The following is an 18,545-nucleotide window of genomic DNA, read 5'->3' as shown; positions in this document are numbered from 1 at the left end:
GACTTTTTGATGGTAGCTGTTCTGACAGGTGTGAGGTGATATCTCACTGTGGTTTTGATTTGCATTTCCATGAATGATTAGTGATGTTGAGCATCTTTTCGTGTGCCTGTCGGCCATGTGTATGTCTTCTTTGGAAAAATGTCTATTCGTGTCTTCTGCCCATTTTTTAATCAAGTTGTTTGATTTTTTGATACTGAGTTGTATGAGCTGTTTATATATTTTGGATATTAACCCCTTATCGGTCCTATCATTTGCAAACATTTTCTCCCATTCAGTAGGTTGTGAAACTAGTCTTCTTGCTTGAAAATGCTGTAATAACATCACTTGGGGCAGTCTGCATTCCCCTCAAGAATCACCCAGCTGAGTGCTGTCTGACCTACTTTTTACCAGCAGACCCATCACTAGGATCTCATCATACTCTGGCAAAGAAAGCACAAACTCTGAAGAAGAAATAACTTACACACCAAAAGAATTGCAAGATTTTGCTATTAAATATGAGCAAAAGCCTGGGGAATGTGTGTGGACATGGATTCTAAGAATGTGAGATGAAGGACAAACACTAAATACCTTGGGCCAAATTTACTGATACGGGTGCACTTATATCGATACATTCTGGATTGATGTGTTAGGACATATAGCTGGACATGGCTCTATACTTGATTGGTTCACCAAAAAAACTCAGTGGTGGCCTTCATTTAATGAAGTTGAGATACCAAAGCTTCCCTGGCTTTGTGCAGAGGGAATTCAAAGACAGGGAGATAGGAGTGTCAGAGTAGACATATTTTGTGTGACTTGCATACCATCCCCCACCTTCCCTAACTACATTCCTTGAGAGTGCCAGCTTAAAACAACAAACATTTAATATATCTCACCGTTTCTAAGGGTCAGGAGTGGTTTAGCACTGGCTCAGGGTCTCCCACAAGGCTGCAGCAAGATGTTGGCTGAGACTGTATTATTTAAAGGCTTGCCTGGGGCTGAAGGATCTGTTTCCGAGATGGTTCACTCACATGGCTCTTGGCAGGAGACCTCAGTTTGTCACTGCATGAGCCTCTCCACAGCAGTTTGAGTGTCTTCACATCACAGCAGCTGGCTTCCTCCAGAGCAAGTGACCCAAGGGAGAAAGAGCAAGGCAAAAAAGCCACAATGTCATGCAGAGCCTTGGAAGTGAGGCTGTATTCTATTGATCACATAGACCAACCGTGATACCTGTGGGAGAGGATCACACAAGGGCAAGAATACCAGAGGCAGGGATCCCTGGGATCCACCTTGAAAGCTGGCTATCACAGCAGCTTGGCCTTCCACCAACTAACTTTGCTGTTTTCCTTCCCTGTAGACACTCTCGTGAGGCTTCTGAGGGCCAGGCTCAGGGAGCCAGTCTGATCATGGTTTAGTGGAGGTTTGGTTTATCAATCTTGGGAATATGTTGAAGTGATGGGCTAAGAACTGTGTGAAGAACTTCAGTGAGAGAAATTAATACTGTGCATTTTTCCCCCAACATTGAAGATTATAGTGGGACCATGGATCTGTTTGGAGACATAGATGACATTTCTTCAGAGAGTGACGGGGACAATCAACCACCCATTTCAGGACAGCCTGTTGCTGTAAGTACAATTACAAATCTCAACTGGGCCCATTGTTCAAAGTTAAGAAAAAAGTTTCAGAGGCTGATGGGTCATGTAGGGAGGGGACATGGATAATCAATAGCAGTCTGAAACATCTGACGAATGGGTGACTTTCTTAGCTATGCTGGGAATTTCTGGATATTAAAGGGAATAGAAGGAATTGCTCAGAATGAATTTGATGCCAAACTTTAGGGGCTAGACTGTGAGGATGCATAATTTGAAAACCTTTGATTTAAAAGTTTTTCTTATTTACACATGTGCCAAGAAGTGTGTACTATTTGACATTCTTCTCTGATTTTAATACTTAGCATTGAGGGGTTGCATAATTTCAGACATCTGTTGCTAAATATCTTAAGCAAGCTAGATATGTCAACATTTTTTCTGGTAATGCAGGCTAACAGGTCTTGTTTTGCATGGTGGTTTTTTTTGGGGGGTGGGGAGAGGATGAAATTTTAAGGAGAGGCCTGGAGGGGTTGCCAACTGCTTTATCTCTGAAGGGGTGTCCAAGTTTACTTCTGGTCACACCTGCATCTGCCTAGTGCAGAAGGAGAGCTAGAGCATTTCTAATGTCAACTCAGGCTCTCACATTCTGATTCTCTCTTAGGATGGACGTGGAGTGCCTCAGGACCAGCAGGAGGAAGAGCCAATTTCTGAAGCCAAAATAGAAGTAGAAATTCCCAGCGTCAACTGTGATTTAGGAAATGAATTGTACCTTGTTAAACTACCCAAATTTCTCAGCATAGAACCCAAGTAAGAGAACTGCTTAAAGGTTTTTTTTTTCCCCAAGATATTGAGTAAAAACATGTGGAATGTAAATGTTTTTCTTATTTATAATGAGTTGGCTAATCACAGAGGTGGGAGATTTCTCATGTAACTCTGAAAAAATAAATTTAGAATGTGCTGTGGTAGAAAATGATGAATTACTGGTGTGAGAAAGTTTTAATGCTAATAATTCTTCTAGCACTTTGGCACTTTCTTATAAATGAGCAGACATAGCTGATGAAGGTATTTTTCACTATCATAAAGCTGAAAAATTGGAAAATGAGAAAGTTTTCTAGAGAAATCACAAATGTTCAATGCAAAAGCCTTTGTGAATCTAGAAACGACCACAATTTTAGACAACAAAATAGTGTTGATGGGTATTATTCACGATGGTGCACTATTGCAAGCTCTTATGCAATTAAACATGACACTTTTCTTAAAAAATATGAAAAGATAGATCATGTGTCACCTATACTTTAGAGGACATACGTCACAGAACAAAAATATAATTTAAAAACTTTGAACTATTAGTCACGTTTGGATTTTATTTCAGGTAATATGTTTTAAAATCAAATTTCAAGGAAGTACAGTAATTTGCATACTTTTTGAAGTTTTACATGAAGTTATTTGTCTACTGTGATTTTTTTAACATATTAGTGCATGTTGTAAAGATTATTATTTTATACATTAATTATATTCAATACTAAAGATGGCTAATATTACATTAAAAAACAACTTTTAGGCCTTTTGATCCTCAGTATTATGAAGATGAATTTGAAGATGAGGAAGTGCTTGATGAAGAAGATAGAACCAGGTTAAAATTAAAGGTACCATTTCACACTTTATTCCTGTGTTTGTTTTTTTTTGAGTTTTTCCTTTTATAAAGTAAAACACAGGGGTAACAATTTGAGACCAGCTTATAAAATGATCTTTATGTTTATTGTCATAAACAATGTACAAATAACTGCTTAGAACAAGGCATTAAATATCTTTTCAGAATATTTTTAGAGGAGAAGGTATATATCCTTTTTAAAAAATCCTTGTAGAATTGTCACTTTTTTAACCTTTCTTTTGCGGTTGTAATTTTTCGACAGAAGTAAAGATAAAAATTCTTGAAAATTGTTAGCTATTTCCTTCAGGATAAATAATAACGTAGCTAGGTATACTGAACTGCCTCCACATTTTATTGTGGATAGATCCAAGCAGCTTCCCACAATAAGAGTATCTCAGACTCTTTATGGAAATTCAGGTTATGCACAGAAAATAGGCCTTGTCATTAGGTGGTCTCCCTCGAGAAGGCCTGGATGGCAAAACCCTACCATTGCTCTCACAGGGATGGCGTTGCCTTTAACGGGGTTTTGAATGAGCTTCTGCCTGAGGCCGCAGTGGTAGCCGTGGCAGGATCCATTTTTATGCTACTTTTGTAATCTGGAGTTCCCCACCATAAGGGTAGGGTAAAGCAAAAGTCTCAGGTTTTAATCTGTTGTTTATTACTTAATTGTATATTCTTTTTAAAATTAATACTCAGAGCTTCCCTATCTTACTAGGCGAATGGGTCCTTTTTTAGTCCTTCTTTCTCTGGGTTCATAGCCTTCAAGTTGAGCTGCAATAGACAGAGATCTCAGTTGTAACCGCCTACCTCATATGGCCCCGAAGTTTTTGCTTCCACTGCCATGAACTGGAGCTCAGAGAAGATTAAAACAAAATGTCTGTTGAGTTCAACCAGTATCTCTAGGTATCTGTAGCAGGAAGGTTTCCATGTTGTCTAATCAGCTATTTTGCGGTGAGCTTATTCTCTTACCATCTATGAATTCTTGGCACATGATTACAGGTCACTTGAGGAGAAAAGAGCATGCAGTTAGTAACACGGGTTTTCTGATGCCTTTGTGTTTTGAAACAGATAGAAAATACTATACGATGGAGGATACGCCGGGACAAAGAAGGAAATGAAATTAAAGAAAGCAATGCTCGGATAGTCAAGTGGTCCGATGGAAGGTGAGCATAAATGCCTGAAGAGTATGGAAATGCCCAGAGGGAGGCCTGGGATGAATGAAGTTTTCTGCGTAGGACCGTATTTTGGGATCATCTTTCATTAAAGAATCAACAAGATCTAGGCCTCTGGCATTATCTGGGAAACCTGGGAGAAATAAATAAGGTTAAGATCACAGTGCAGCACTGGGATACTCTAGTCACAGACCCAAGATGTGATCAAATTCACAGTATTTACCTTATTGAGATGAAAGCCTAATCTTAGTGCCCATTTGTGATAATTGGACATTATAAATTGGTATGTTTGCAAAAATGGTTTCTATTTTACTAATGAAATGGTAGAGATTGGGAAAATGATAAAAACAATTATATTTGAAGTTGAAAGGAAGATGGATTTTACCACCTTTTACTTTGAAAGGTTAGGTTAGTTGTTTCCAGTATCTTTTCTTTGTTTTTCTTATGAATTCACTATGGGGACAGGATCCTGCAGTTCCACAGCATTTTAAGGACAGCTAACAGGGTAGAATGGAAGCTGTAGGATTTGTTAAATATCCACGCTAATAACTGAACTATTTCTTGTTTCCAGCCTGTCCCTGCATTTAGGCAATGAGGTGTTTGATGTTTACAAGGCCCCGATGCAGGGCAATCACAACCAGCTGTTCATTAGGGAAGACACTGGTCTGCAGGGACAAGCCATCTTTAAGTCCAAACTCACCTTCAGGTAACTATTCATAGTGACCCACAGCTACTTGGCAGTTAAAGAGCAACAGGGCAGAGAGGTTGGCTGTGCACAAAGCCCGCCTCAGTCCTGATTGACCTGATTTTGAGGTGCAGCTCACCAAGGCCCGTGGTTTGGTTCCCATGCTATTTTTCACCTTTGCAACAAGTTGCTGTCCCTCAGGGAGCCAGTTCACGCTATGGAAACCAACATGAGCCCGCCGTACAAACCAGAAGACCGGTTATTAACTCACATTGATTGACGCACCTGGTAAGAGGCCTGGACTGTCTGTGCTGCTCTGCTGGTCAGCGTGTCCCTTCCCTTCAGGGACGTTTACCTGGGAAGCCTGCCGATCGCGAGCATGCTCTTGGTGTGCGCATGCGCCAGAGGAAGGGGCTGCCGCAGGGGCTGGTGTGTCATTGTCCGCAACTGTGTTTGCTGTTGGTATGATTGCCTCCAAATATTCTTTGTAAACAGTGAGACGTTTTTTTCTGTTTCCTGCAGACCTCATGCTACAGACTGTGCCACACTTAGAAAGATGACCCTGCTACTTGCTAATAGATGCTCAAGGACACAGAAGATTAGAATCTTACCAATGGCTGGTCGTGATCCTGAATGCCAGTGCACAGAGATGGTTAAGGTATGTTGGCTGAGATTTATCCTGGGATTGTCTGGGGTATTAAGAACTGTGCTTTCCAGAATGTTAATTCATCATTTCTTATTGTCACAGCTGTTTTATTTCTTGTGGTTATCAGGGAGTCTGCTTAACCTTCTAAGCATGTGGTTAACCACAGTAATTGTCATAGTCAATGGCTGATGGTGAGATACAGCAATCCGGACCCTTGGGTGTTCTCTCTCCAATCTATGAGATTTCAGAGGGAAACTAGTAATTTAAAAATATAACCCGGGCTTCCCTGGTGGCGCAGTGGTTAAGAATCTGCCTGCCAGTGCAGCGGACACGGGTTCGACCCCTGGTCCGGGGAGATCCCACATGCCGCGGAACAACTAAGCCCGTGGGCCACAACTACTGAGCCTGCACTCTGGAGCCCACGAGCCACAACTACTGAAGCCCACGCACCTAGAGCCCATGCTGTGCAAGAAGAGAAGCCACCGCAATGAGAAGCCTGTACACCGCAACGAAGAGTAGCCCCTGCTTGTCGCAACTAGAGAAAGCCCACGTGTAGCAACAAAGACCCAATGTAGTCAAAAATAAATTAATTAATTTTTTAAAATCTTTATATAAAAATATAACCCTTGATGTACATCATTAAACTGTGTTAACCAGATAGGAGGTGATGTGGGGAGGTCATGAGGACATTCCTGACTCAGTTGACACTGGCTCTGCCTAGTGAACCCCAGTGTGTAGAAGAAGCCAGGCAGATGGAAGGGAATGAAGGCTCTGCTTTGGGGCTCAGGGACCCTCCGCACCAGAACCTCCCCATCCTGCCATCAGGAGCTGTGAGGAGCTCTCTGGGTTGAGGGCCCCAGACTGGAATGTGTGGGCACCATGGTAGTTCGGTGGAGCCTGGGCAAGTCGGGTGTCTGTCTCAGGGGTGAAGAGAACCCGCCTCCCTCAGGCGTCCACTGGGCATGAACGAGGTTCCTCAGGCTGGTCGCCGCACCCTGGGCTCTGCCTGGCAGCACAGGGGACGCTGCATCTCCCAGGGCTGTGCCGGTGCCACTTCTGATGGGGCGGCTGGTGTGAGGGAGGGAGCCTTTGCCTCTCCACCCTGTGTTGTCTTCACGCCTTCGAACCGCACAAGATGATGACCATGTGTGGTGACAGAGGTGTAAAGTGGAGAGAACTGTACCCTGAGGACATAGGAACTGGTGTTGTCCTGGGCGAGGCATTTACGTGTTCTTTACAGTAAAGTAGTTTCAAGGGGGCACTAAGTGAGTTCATTTTTTGTTTTAAAGTTCAGTAATTCATTTGCTTCTTTACAGAAAGAAGAAGAACGTTTGAGGGCTTCTGCTCACCAGGAGACCATCCATCTGTGGGAAAAGCAGAACCAGCGGGGGCCGAGTGCCCCCTACCAGGGCCCCAGCAGTGGTGAGGAGGGTGAAGCCAGCAAGAACCATGGCCGAGGTGAGTAGGGAGAGGAGGTCACGCTTCACCATCTCAGGGCCGTGGGAGCGATTGTGCTCTGGTGGGCTCTTACTGTCTTGCTGTTATTCACTTAGGACAACAGCACCAAGGCCTTTTATTTTGTTTTCCCTAGGACCACTTTGCCACACAAAAGCTTAGCTGGGAAAATAAGGCACTCCCATAATAAAGAAAATCAATTAAATAATTTTGTCCTTATGGAGGAAAATGTGTAACAGGCAGTTCTCCTGCTTGTATAGGGACCCAGTGTTTAAACTTTGTAGTTTTAAAAAATGTGGGGCTTCCCTGGTGGCGCAGTGGTTAAGAATCTGCCTGCCAATGCAGGGGACACAGGTTTGAGCCCTGGTCTGGGAAGATCCCACACGCTGCGGAGCAACTAAGCTCGTGCGCCACAACTACTGAGCCTGCGCTCTAGAGCCTGGGAACCACAACTACTGAGCCCGCGTGCCACAACTACTGAGCCCGCATGTCACAACTAGTGAAGCCCGTGTGCCTAGAGCCCATGCTCCACAACAAGAGAAGCCACCGCAATGAGAAGCCTGTGCACCACACCGAAGAGTAGCCCTTGCTCGCCACAACTAGAGAAGGCCTGTGTGCAGCTACGAAGACCCAATGCAGCCAAAAATAAGAAATAAATAAAATAAATTTTTAAAAAAATGTGTGCACGAATCCCCTCGGGTATTTAAAAATGATCAGACAATCTCTCCAAAGGAAAAACCTCTCCAATCTAAGTCATTTAAGCATGTTTGAAAGCTGTACATACTTCTTTATGAAAACTTTAAAAAATTGTTGGCTCCTCAAGGGAAATATATGGTGGGAAGTAGCAATATTCAAGAGTAGAAAAATTCAGGAATAAATGGGTCTTCATCTTTGAAGGTCAATCCCATATCTAAAGTCCCTTTGCTTTCAGAGGAGAGGGCCAGAATCTGTTCTTCAGAGAGTGATGAGGGACCAGATGAAGATAAGGCTCAAAGATCGCTGAGAGCAAAGAAGCTCACCAGTGATGGGGTAAAACCAAATTTATTCAGTCTGAAGGGGTTTGCCCTGTAGCCACAAGTCAACTCCTGGAATGAAGAGGAACTCACAGCCCTGGAGCACAGACAGATGTCTACACACCTCCCTGTAACTCAGTGAGATGAATGCAGTAATAAGCCTAGACGTGGCCCAGAGGAGGGCCTGACACCTGTGCGCGGTGGGAGACTGCCCAGAGCAGGTGCCGTCTTGCTGGTTGCTGAAGGAAGAGCGTTAGGGTGGACATGCCAGAGGATGGAGAGGCCTGTGAGAAAAGACACATGGCTGAGACCCCAGGGCTCGACCAGAGAGTTAGAAGTAGCTGAGTACTGTAGAGCAAGGGGCCTCTCGCCTTCATCATGGGTATGATAATAGTGGAGGGTTAGTTCGTTTCCATGTTGTTAAAATTATTTTCCTTTAATTATTTCCTTTTCCACTTACAAGAGCACAAGTGCAAAGAAAATGTGAGTCTTAATTACCCAAGCAAATCGCTATGTTGTTGCCATTGTGCCATATTCATTCATCCAGTGTTTTCTGAACACTTAACATGCTCCGCTATGGGTTTGGAGTTACAGATCAGAGGAAACATCTCAGTAATAGAAATCGGCCTTACTGTGTAATGGAAGCACTAATTTTTCATGTGAAAAAAATATATTTAAAACTTGGAAAGCATACTAAAACACATAAAACACAAGCAGTCCTTCTAAAAAAATTGACAGGCTTTAAAATACTGAATTTTAGATAGAGAAAGTGAAGTACTGAGGAAGCAGAGGTATGTATTTCAAGTAATAATGAGCAGAATCCCCGTCAGGATAGAGTGAGGTGTCCCTGAGCCCTGACTGCTGCCCAGGGAAGCCCGGGCTCCCCTTGTCTGACCTGTAGAGACAGTGTTTGTGGACAAGGTCGCCGCTGGTGGGTAGGGTTCTAACATGAAGGGCTAGCTCCCCCATCAGCTCAGAACTACTCAAGACAAAATTTCCAGAAACGTTCAGTATTAAATTTTACACCTTCTCTCTCATATCTGTTCAGGAGGTGAACCCTCCAGAAAGAGGAAAGCAGGCGGCGAAGAAGAAGAGGATGACTGAAGCATGAAACGCGTGCTTGCTGTAAGTATGGTTTTCAACTGTTTGTTTTAAAACAATGATGAAATGACTTGTTTTGATTGAAGGGAGGAATTGAGTTGCTTTTGCATAATCCGAGTTGTGGTTAAAAAATGTTCAGAAGCAAGTCTGTGACTTTAGAAAATACATTCTTCCCAAATGAGAAGCTTATTTTGGTAACTGTCTGCTCTGGGTCTTGGGTTTCCTTGTCCGAGCAGGTACAGCACGGGAGGGCTCGCTGGAGACGCGGTGCTTTGCCAAGTGCTGCATGGACCTTACGAGTTCTAATCCTCAGAACAACTCAAAGGGCAGCTGCTGTTATTCTCATTTTACAGACATGGAAGCTGAGTTAGAACTTAAGACCTCTGTCCAAAGCTTTTTCTTAAGTTAAAAACAAAAACATTTTTGAGACAAGAGTCAGGAACTTATTTGCACAGCAGTCACACTGCTGAACAGATTACATTAGTGACCTTATGGAGAAAGACACCCAAAATATCTGAGAGAAATGGTCACCAAAAGGTTTAGAGAAAAAAGAGCAGTGGGAAACAAAACGCTAGATTTGACTTCTAGCTTTGTGACTGGTGCAGTAGCTGGAACATAATAGGTGCATAAAAATTATTTATTGAATGAACAAGCCAATGATATTATCTTGGGGAAGTTATTCAACTTCTCTGAAGTCAGTTTGCTCAACTTGATGGGATTTGGACTTGACCATGTAAATTCTTCATGATTTAATGTTTACATTCCTCTTCCTCTGAGAGTTGAATACTAATTAGATACATTTTTTTAGAAGTCTTTTGTTAAATAGAAATGGTCAAAGAAAAGGAAATGGCCCATCATCTTACCACGCAGAAAACCTGGATATACATTATATTTCCCTCCCTTTTATATTTTTAAAGTATAATTTCATAGTTGTGCAGTAAACAGAGACATAATTAGCACCCGCTCCAGAAAGGCCATTTAGAGACTCATCCAGAATGCTGAGAAGTACTAGCACAGTTCAATCATAAAGTCAGCTATTCTTTTTTTTTTTAATTTTATTGAAGTAAAGTTGATATACAATGTTGTGTTAATTTTTTCTGTACAGCAAAGTGACTCACTTATACATATGTATATATATACTTTTTCACATTCTTTTCCATTATGGTTTGTCACAGGATATTGAATATAATTCTCTGTGCTATACAGTAGGATCTTGTTTTTTATCCATCCTATATATAATAGTTTGCCTCTGCTAATCCCAAACTCCCATTCCTTCCCTTTCCTATCCCTCCAAACCCCTTGGCAACCTCAAGTCTGTTGAGCTGCAAATGGCATTATTTCATTCTTCCTGATGGCTAATATTCCATTGTATATCTTCTTTATCCATTCATTCATTTAGGTTTTTCCATGTCTTGGCTATTGTGAATAGTGCTGCTATGAACATAGGGGTGCATGTATCTTTTCGAATTAGTTTCATCTGGGTATATGCCCAGGAGTGAGATTGCTGGATCATACATCAACTCTATTTTTAGTTTTTTGAGGAAACTCCATACTGTTTTCCATAGTGGCTGCACCAGTTTACATTCCCACCAACAGTGTAGGAGGGTTCCCTTTTCTCCACACCCTTTCCAGCCTTTGCTGTTTGTAGACTTTTTAATGATGGGCATTCTGACTGGTGTGATGTGGTACCTCACTGTAGTTCTGACTTGCATTTCTCTAATAATTAGTGATTTTGAGCATCTTTTCATGTGCCTATTGGCCATCTGTATGTCTTCTTTGGAGAAATGTCTATTTAGGTCTTCTGCCCACTTTTCGATTGGGTTGTGTTTTTTTGTTGTTGTTGTTGTTGAGTTGTATGAGCTGTTTGTATATTTTGGAAATTAAGCCCTTGTCGGTCACATCATTTGCAAACATTTTCTCCCAGCCCGTAGGCTTTTTTGTTTCGTTTATGGTTTCCTTTTCTGTGCAAAAGCTTTAAGTTTGACTAGGTCCCATTTGTGTATTTTTGTTTTTAATTTCTCTTGCCCTGGGAGACTGACCTAAGAAAACATTGGTATGATTTTTGTCAGAGAATGTTTTGCCTGTGTTCTCTTCTAGGAGTTTTATGGTGTCATATCTTATGTTTAAGTCTTTAAGCCATTTTGAGTTTATTTTTGTGCATGGTGTGAGGGTGTGTTTTAACTTCATTGATTTACATGCAGCTGTCCAACTTTCCCAGAACCACTTGTTGAAGAGACCATCTTTTTCCCATTTTATATTCTTGCCTATTTTGTCAAAGACTAATTGACCATAGGTGTGTAGGTTTTTTCCTGGGCTCTCTATTCTGTTCCACTGATATGTATGTCTGTTTTTGTGCCAGTACCACACTGTTTTGATTACTGTAGCTTTGCAGTATTGTCTGAAGCCTGGGAGGGTTATGCCTTCTGCTTTGTTCTTTTCCCTCAGGACTGCTTTGGCAATTATGGGTCTTTTATGGTTTCATATAAATTTCGGGATTATTTGTTCTAGTTCTGTGAAAAATGTCATGGGTAATTTGATAGGGATCACATTAAATCTGTAGATTAGGTCAGCTGTTCTTTATAAGGGCTGGCCTTGAGGCTCTGCTACTTCAGCAACAGGGCAGTTGGGCCGAGCCTAGAGGCCCTCAACCCTTGTAGACAAGGTGGAAAGCTTAATATTTGAAGGCCAAAAGATGTTTGGGGATTTTGGACCCTCTCATTGTTTGGTGCTTGGAGAAGGGTGCCACTGGGCTGAGCATGAGGGCACTGTCTCCCACAGCCACAGCTCCTGGCACCACATCCACTCAGACTCACAGGAGCTGGAGTTACCTGACAACCCAAGCACCCGAGCCTCCAACAGGCATCAAGCCTTCCCATATGTGAACTTAAGCCTGACAGCCATCCTTGGAAGGCCAGCCAACACTAAAGATTCAAGGGGAATTTTGTTATTGCTTAAGTTTCAAAATTCAATTATTTGATGTTTATCCCTAAAAGTTTCCTCAAACCCATTACACGTTGCGCTGATTTTCTTTTGGTTGGTGGATATAGGTGACTGATGAGAGATGTCTTTGTTTTACTGCAAAAATAATCTCTAGTTGAATAGCTGGATTGGCTCCCATCAGGCCCAGAACGCACTGTATCATAGGTCCCTGTTTCTTCATATTTGTCAATTTTTTAAAAAAAACTCGTTTTTTTTTTCTGCGGTATGCGGGCCTCTCACTGTTGTGGCCTCTCCCGTTGCAGACGCACAGGCTTAGCGGCCATGGCTCACGGGCCCAGCCGCTCTGCAGCATGTGGGATCTTCCCGGACCGGAACACGAACCCGTGTCCCCTGCTTTTGCAGGCGGACTCTCAACCACTGTGCCACCAGGGAAGCCCTTTTTTTTTTTTTTTCAATTTGATTTTATGGACAGACCAGACGGAGTACTGATGGTATGAGATTGAACCGTATGAACTTACTATTTTTATGGGTATAAATGGTCACGTATTGACAGTTTTATATGGTTTAACTTAATAGGGTAGGAAAGAATAACTCAGGGAAATTAATAAACTTGTTCTTAAGAGGTGTGTAAGGAATGAACTTTAGAACATAGGCACTAAATGGATTTTCCAAAAAGTCCAAGTCTACAGTATATTTGATAAACTTTAGTGAAATTATTTATTCCAAAATGAAGTGGTAAATTCTAAATGTCTATAGTCCATATTTTTCAAAAGAACTTTCACTGTGCTAATAAGAGCCAATAATATTAATATTTTGTAATATTTAAGTATCAGTATTATAAAGTTCAGTTTTTATATTTATAAAAATTGAAAAAATAAAGCATTTATAGCATTTTAGAGTTAAAAAATGTATTTAAATGCCCAATTTCATGTGACAAAGAATGATGCACTGTTATAAAGGTAATTTTCAAGCTTTTAAACATAACTAAAACCAAATATAATTCATCCAAAAGAGTGAAAAAAAATGTGGGCATTTATTCAAAATTACAAAGGTTTTTATGCTATGTGTGTGTGTAAATGCACATGTATGCATGCAATTTTTTTCACAATTTTTGTTTTACAATTCTTAAGCAGACAGATCTAAAAAGTTTAAACAACTGAATCCAAGACTTTTTTTCTTTTGTGAGTTAAGGTGAAATTTAAACTCCTAAAAATTGCTATACACAGCCACCAAGAAGCACCCAGACTCTGTTCTTAAACCTAACTCTCTGAGTGGACTACAATATCTGACAGAAAAATTTTAGGCCTATTAATCGCTTTGCAGCACTTAAAACATATTGATAGTCTGTAGAAAAGGAAGTTAAGCCTCACATATGTAGACTCCATGGGAGTTTATCTTAAAAGTGTAGGAACTTGAACAATGCTAACAAGACATGGCTGGTGGTGTTTCACAGTGTTACAATCTATTCTTATCTAGCCACTAGAGCAAATGTCCTAAGTAAAAGTCTTTATATGTCAATGAAGGCTGTCTAAAATACTTGGTAATGGTTGACAAGATTGGCTCCTCTGAATGATCAGACTGCAGGTTAGAGTTCAGCATTAACAAACTGTTACAAATGTTTTATTATAAAAAAATTTCCAATTTTTTCAGTTTTTATAGGGAAAGACTTACGGAACTAAATTATAATGCAGAAAAATCAATATGACATAAGAAAGAATGACATTAAAATGACATAAGGGGCTTCCCTGGTGGCGCAGTGGTTGAGAGTCCGCCTGCCAATGCAGGGAACACGGGTTTGTGCCCCGGTCCGGGAAGATCCCACATGCCGCGGAGCGGCTGGGCCCGTGAGCCATGGCCGCTGAGCCTGCGCGTCCGGAGCCTGTGCTCCGCAACGGGAGAGGCCACAACACTGAGAGGCCCGCATACCGCAAAAAGAAAAAAATGACATAAGAATATAAAAATCTTTGCTTATTGTAAATATAATTTTCTCAATTTAAAAATTTGTGAAGAGTTCCTTTGACTGAGAAGTAGCTAGAAACATTAACTGTCGTATGGTGAGAAACAGCCAGAAACATTAATGTTCAGTGGGAGCTGATGGAAAAGATGGTTCTATAGATGTTTAGACTGAAGAACTCACGCCCCTTGATAGGAGGTGCTCTGACACATCCAATTTGCTTGGTTCTTGTGGGTGCCATGTCTTTAGTTAATACTGTTCGAAAATTGAGGGCATTATGCTAAATAAGTCAGAGAGAAAGACAAATAAATATTGTATCATCTCACGTATCAGAATCTAAAAAAACTAAATTCATAGATACAACAAGCAGAGTGGTGGTTGCCGGAGGTGGGGCACAGGGAGTGGGTGAAATGTGTGAAGGTGGTCAAGTGGTACAAACTTCCAGTTATAATAGAATGTCCTATGACTAATGTACAGCATAGTTATGACAGTTATACTGTATTACATATTTGAAAGTTGCTAAGAGAATAGATCTTAAAAGTTCTCATCACAAGGAAAAACATTTTTTAAAACTACGTGAGGTGATGTTTAACTAAACTTATCGTGGTAATCATTTTGCAGTATGTGCATATATCAAATCATTATGTCGTACACCTTAAACTCATACAATGTTATATGTCAATTATCTCAATAAAACTAGAAAAAAAATTTTTTAAGTGAACTGGCATTTGAAATGAAGGAGCAAAACTGGACAGTACTGAACTTACAGAGAACGGAAATTGCTATGGATTCTAGAAAAACAGTGATCCTTGTATCTGCTGGGAGGTAACAGTGATTCCTGATTTTATAAGGAAAAAGTGAGGCAGTCCTGGGACCACAGAGCGAAAATTTAAAGATTTTATGAAACCTCATGAATTATTTAATCTTATTTTAATGGTAGCAAGGGTTAAGTATAATGTACAATAGAACATGACTAACATTTTATCAAAACATTTTTTCTTTTATAATTTTCAGTATACCATGGACTCCCCTTTTTAAATGAAAAAATATCAGATGCTGTCAACGGAAAAACAATATACAAAGCTCTATACATGTAACTTTTCCAGAGGACACCTACTGTACAAAGCAAGTATATGGATTATTTCATTCAAATAACGAGAATCTGCAGTTTAACAATCAAGATGTAATTCTCCTTAAGATCTCTAACAATCTGCTAATTTTTTAAACACAAAATGTTTATTTGGTCTTTTAAACGACAGGCACCGCACCATTAGAAAATGTATTTCACCTATGAATTAGACTTCTACTAGGCTTTAGCTCCAAGTGTACAGCACCAAAATCCATTTTAATAATATCAATATTATTAATATTGATTTTTAATACATACAATTTCATGCAGACAAACTGGAAGAATTAGAACTTCCAATATGAATATAAAATTTTATAAAATGGGAAATTAAAAGCTTTTTAAAAAACAGCAATTTAAAAATGCAAAGAATAGTCTTTGCTTAGATAACCAGATAAGCTTACATTGTTTACACTATAAAAACTTAGTCTTAGAAAATCTTTGGTTTAAAAATCAAGAGTATTTCACAACTCCAATCTGTTATAAAAAATTTTAGAGAAATACAGAAATACTGAAAGTTACTAAAAGGGTAAGAGGTGCCAAATTTTTAAAGATCAAAGTAAACATCAGTTTTCTCCCTTGTCATTACAATTCTTGAAAGATTTTCTGCATTTAATCAGATGAATGTTCACCCTTATTTATTAAGAAATCTTTTCTTCAATTATATAATGAACTATTGTAGCTCAGAACTGGAATGGTACAAGGAAAACACTCAACTTCTTCATACTTTGATAAATAATAAGTGGAAAAGATATTACCCCAAGTATAACACACAATTTTAGGTGGGGCCCACCTACCTATATTTAAAAAAAAGCTTTGGGGAGGAAAGGGTAACATACTTAGCAATTTACTGACTGACTGACAGGGCCGGGCAAGCAAGGAAGCCTTGCTAAAAGTGTACTGGTAGCTCTGCACAGCTGCTCCATGCTGACTCCCCACCCTGCTGGAACTGTGCAGTCTCTAAAACCAAGTGCATTTCCAAAGTCATTTATGAAAGGAGAGAGGGAGAGAGCGAGCGAGAGTGAGCTTGACTTGCTAACTTGGAAAAACCTCCAGCACCCTATAACTGAAAGGGAATAGCAGTACAGTGCAAAGCCAGTCTTTGGCCCCTTTCAAACAATGGATACTGATTCCAAAAAAACACACACTCAGTCCTCATGAGGAAAGCTTTTGCCTGTTAAGAAGGCTTATTACTGTAGCATGCAAGGAGCTGCCTAGCTCATTAGATAAACTGTCCAACCCAAGACAAAGGAGCAGACATTTTATAATTCAATTTCAAGAAGTTTAAAAAAATTAACAATAGACCTCTCCCCTATTCTGGAAGGAGATTCCTCCTTTAGAAAAATCTCCCTGTAAGTGATACACCCAGGCCTGAATTGTCAAGGCCAGGACTGCTCAGACTCCTTTGCCCCTGTCGTCTGCAGCTGTAACGCCTCTGCCATCTCCTGCTCCAGGGCTGCCCTGAAATAGGACATGAATGCAGGCCCAAATTGTCTATCATACTATTGGATCTGGAGTAGTCTTCCCACCACAGGACCACCGTTTAACTGTTCACCTTAATACTTTGAAGGATAGGAAGACAGCTTGTGTTATGAGAAATTGCTTTTATACAATGTAGACCAAAAAGTACAAGATGAAAGGACACAGATAATAAAAGTTAGATTTATCTAACAGCCATTTTCCTTATTGGTTGGGAAAATCTGTAGTGAGTGGTGATTATATACCATTCAGACAATTCTGTGTTGCATGTAGGAACGTCTCACTATCCTGTGCAGCTCTTAATTTACACCCAGGCCAGTTTCTAATTTACCATCAGTAACCATCAATTTAAAGGACCGTTTTGCGTGCTCCTCAGACTTAATCTCCACCATTTATTAACTTTGATTTCATGTGTTTAACAACAGCTTTCTTTTTGCTTCTACCCTAAATAACTGAGAGTTGGCTATATGCCTTTTACAGGGAAGAAAAAAATAGCTTTCCTACTCAGATGCTTTTTTTTTTACTATGAGCTTTCACAAAAATTTAATAATGCCCACATTATTACAACGAAAAACGGTAATGAACTTAGACCTAACTATACTTTTAAACGAAGTGTGTAACCTGGCTAAGCTGATGACTTTGTTGAAAAAAACTGTAGGTGTTGCTGAGACACCTTGGACAGGTGCAGTGCCATGGAACGTACAGGAGACTGCTTCCTCTCTCCTAGAGATCTGCTTTGACTCCAAAACAGATGACCAGGTTTTGAGTCATCTGTTTTAAAATGCTGGCATTTCTCTTTCTTGATAGAAGCAAAAACCATACTCTTGCCGAGTTCATGTGTTCTGAAACTTGGAAAAGTCTCCTTTCCATGGAATAAGGAAAGCTTTGAAGTTCCTTGTACCTAAGAGGTGCAACAACAATTCTGACATCAGCAATGTCCCTTTCTGACTTAAAAATAAGATTGGTCCTTAGAATGTTCATATTATTCTACATAAATGACTTCCTAAACTTTTTTATAATTGTATTTTTTTAACCCAAGACTCATCATAAACCATTTAATTAAGCTAAATTAAAACCGATTTTAGCAGAAAGTAGAAATAATGCTTTAGAATACAAAATATCACCTACTAGTGATTTACAATCTGAAACTGGTAACAACTTAAACTAGATAAAAGATACATGTAGTTAAAAAAAAAAAAAATTTCCAGTCTTTTCCCTTCTCCCGAGGAAAATTTTACATCTGATATCACAACACGGGCCCTTGGCAAACTTTCGAAGTCTTCCGAAGATTACATGTTGGCAGACTTACTGGTGGTCTCCTTCAACTCGTCTCTTGCGAACTATGAGAAAAAGAATGTTAGAAATCCCTGTTAGTTTGTACAATGTTAATTTGCTTGTGACAAGTTTCTGTGTGATCCAGTTAGAGTTGTACAAAAATGGATTGTCCATTTGTAGTTCAGACGGCCATTAAAATAAAAAACTCACATCCTTCACCATGGTTACTTACCTGTTACGAACTGAGGGGCTAAGCTCCGCGGTGCTTACACTGCAGTAACATTAGAAATCTACAACAGAATGGTCGGCAGTCACCTTCAAGTCACTGTGCCTGTCTCATTTGTGTATTAAAATTTATACCTCCATTAAAAAATGATTAATAACCTACTGTATTAAATTTTGAAATGACATTCAGGCAGCTGGGATTAGAAAGTATTAAACGTAACTATTTGCATGCTCTTCTGATTAATTCCTCAGTTTGTG

At 40.1% G+C, this 18,545-nt stretch overlaps 2 protein-coding genes across 4 annotated transcripts in view; one reads left to right on the top strand and one right to left on the bottom strand.

Moving 5' to 3' along the window:
• The first annotated feature begins 188 nt into the window (after window positions 1-188).
• LOC114903739 (RNA polymerase-associated protein LEO1-like) lies at window positions 189-15,396 on the top strand. Its single transcript, XM_029236958.1, has 9 exons — window positions 189-1,601; window positions 2,227-2,372; window positions 3,127-3,211; window positions 4,285-4,379; window positions 4,960-5,094; window positions 5,596-5,731; window positions 7,036-7,177; window positions 9,236-9,312; window positions 15,197-15,396. The coding sequence occupies exons 1-8, from the start codon at window positions 1,518-1,520 to the stop codon at window positions 9,289-9,291; spliced, it is 879 nt and encodes a 292-aa protein (XP_029092791.1). The 5' UTR covers window positions 189-1,517; the 3' UTR covers window positions 9,292-9,312; window positions 15,197-15,396.
• Window positions 15,162-18,545, bottom strand: part of TMOD3 (tropomodulin 3) — an 88,608-nt gene continuing 85,224 nt past the window's right edge. For all 3 annotated transcript variants that reach the window (XM_029236954.1, XM_029236955.1, XM_029236956.1), the window contains exon 10: window positions 15,162-18,127. In XM_029236954.1, coding sequence (XP_029092787.1) covers window positions 18,093-18,127 — 35 coding nt within the window. In that variant the 3' untranslated portion in view covers window positions 15,162-18,092. The remainder of the gene's footprint in view (window positions 18,128-18,545) is intronic.

This window comes from Monodon monoceros, unplaced genomic scaffold (assembly GCF_005190385.1).
Source record: "Monodon monoceros isolate NGI ecotype Baffin Bay Population unplaced genomic scaffold, NGI_Narwhal_1 Super_Scaffold_21, whole genome shotgun sequence".
NCBI lineage: Eukaryota > Metazoa > Chordata > Mammalia > Artiodactyla > Monodontidae > Monodon > Monodon monoceros.
This window is presented reverse-complemented; position numbering and strand designations above follow the sequence as displayed.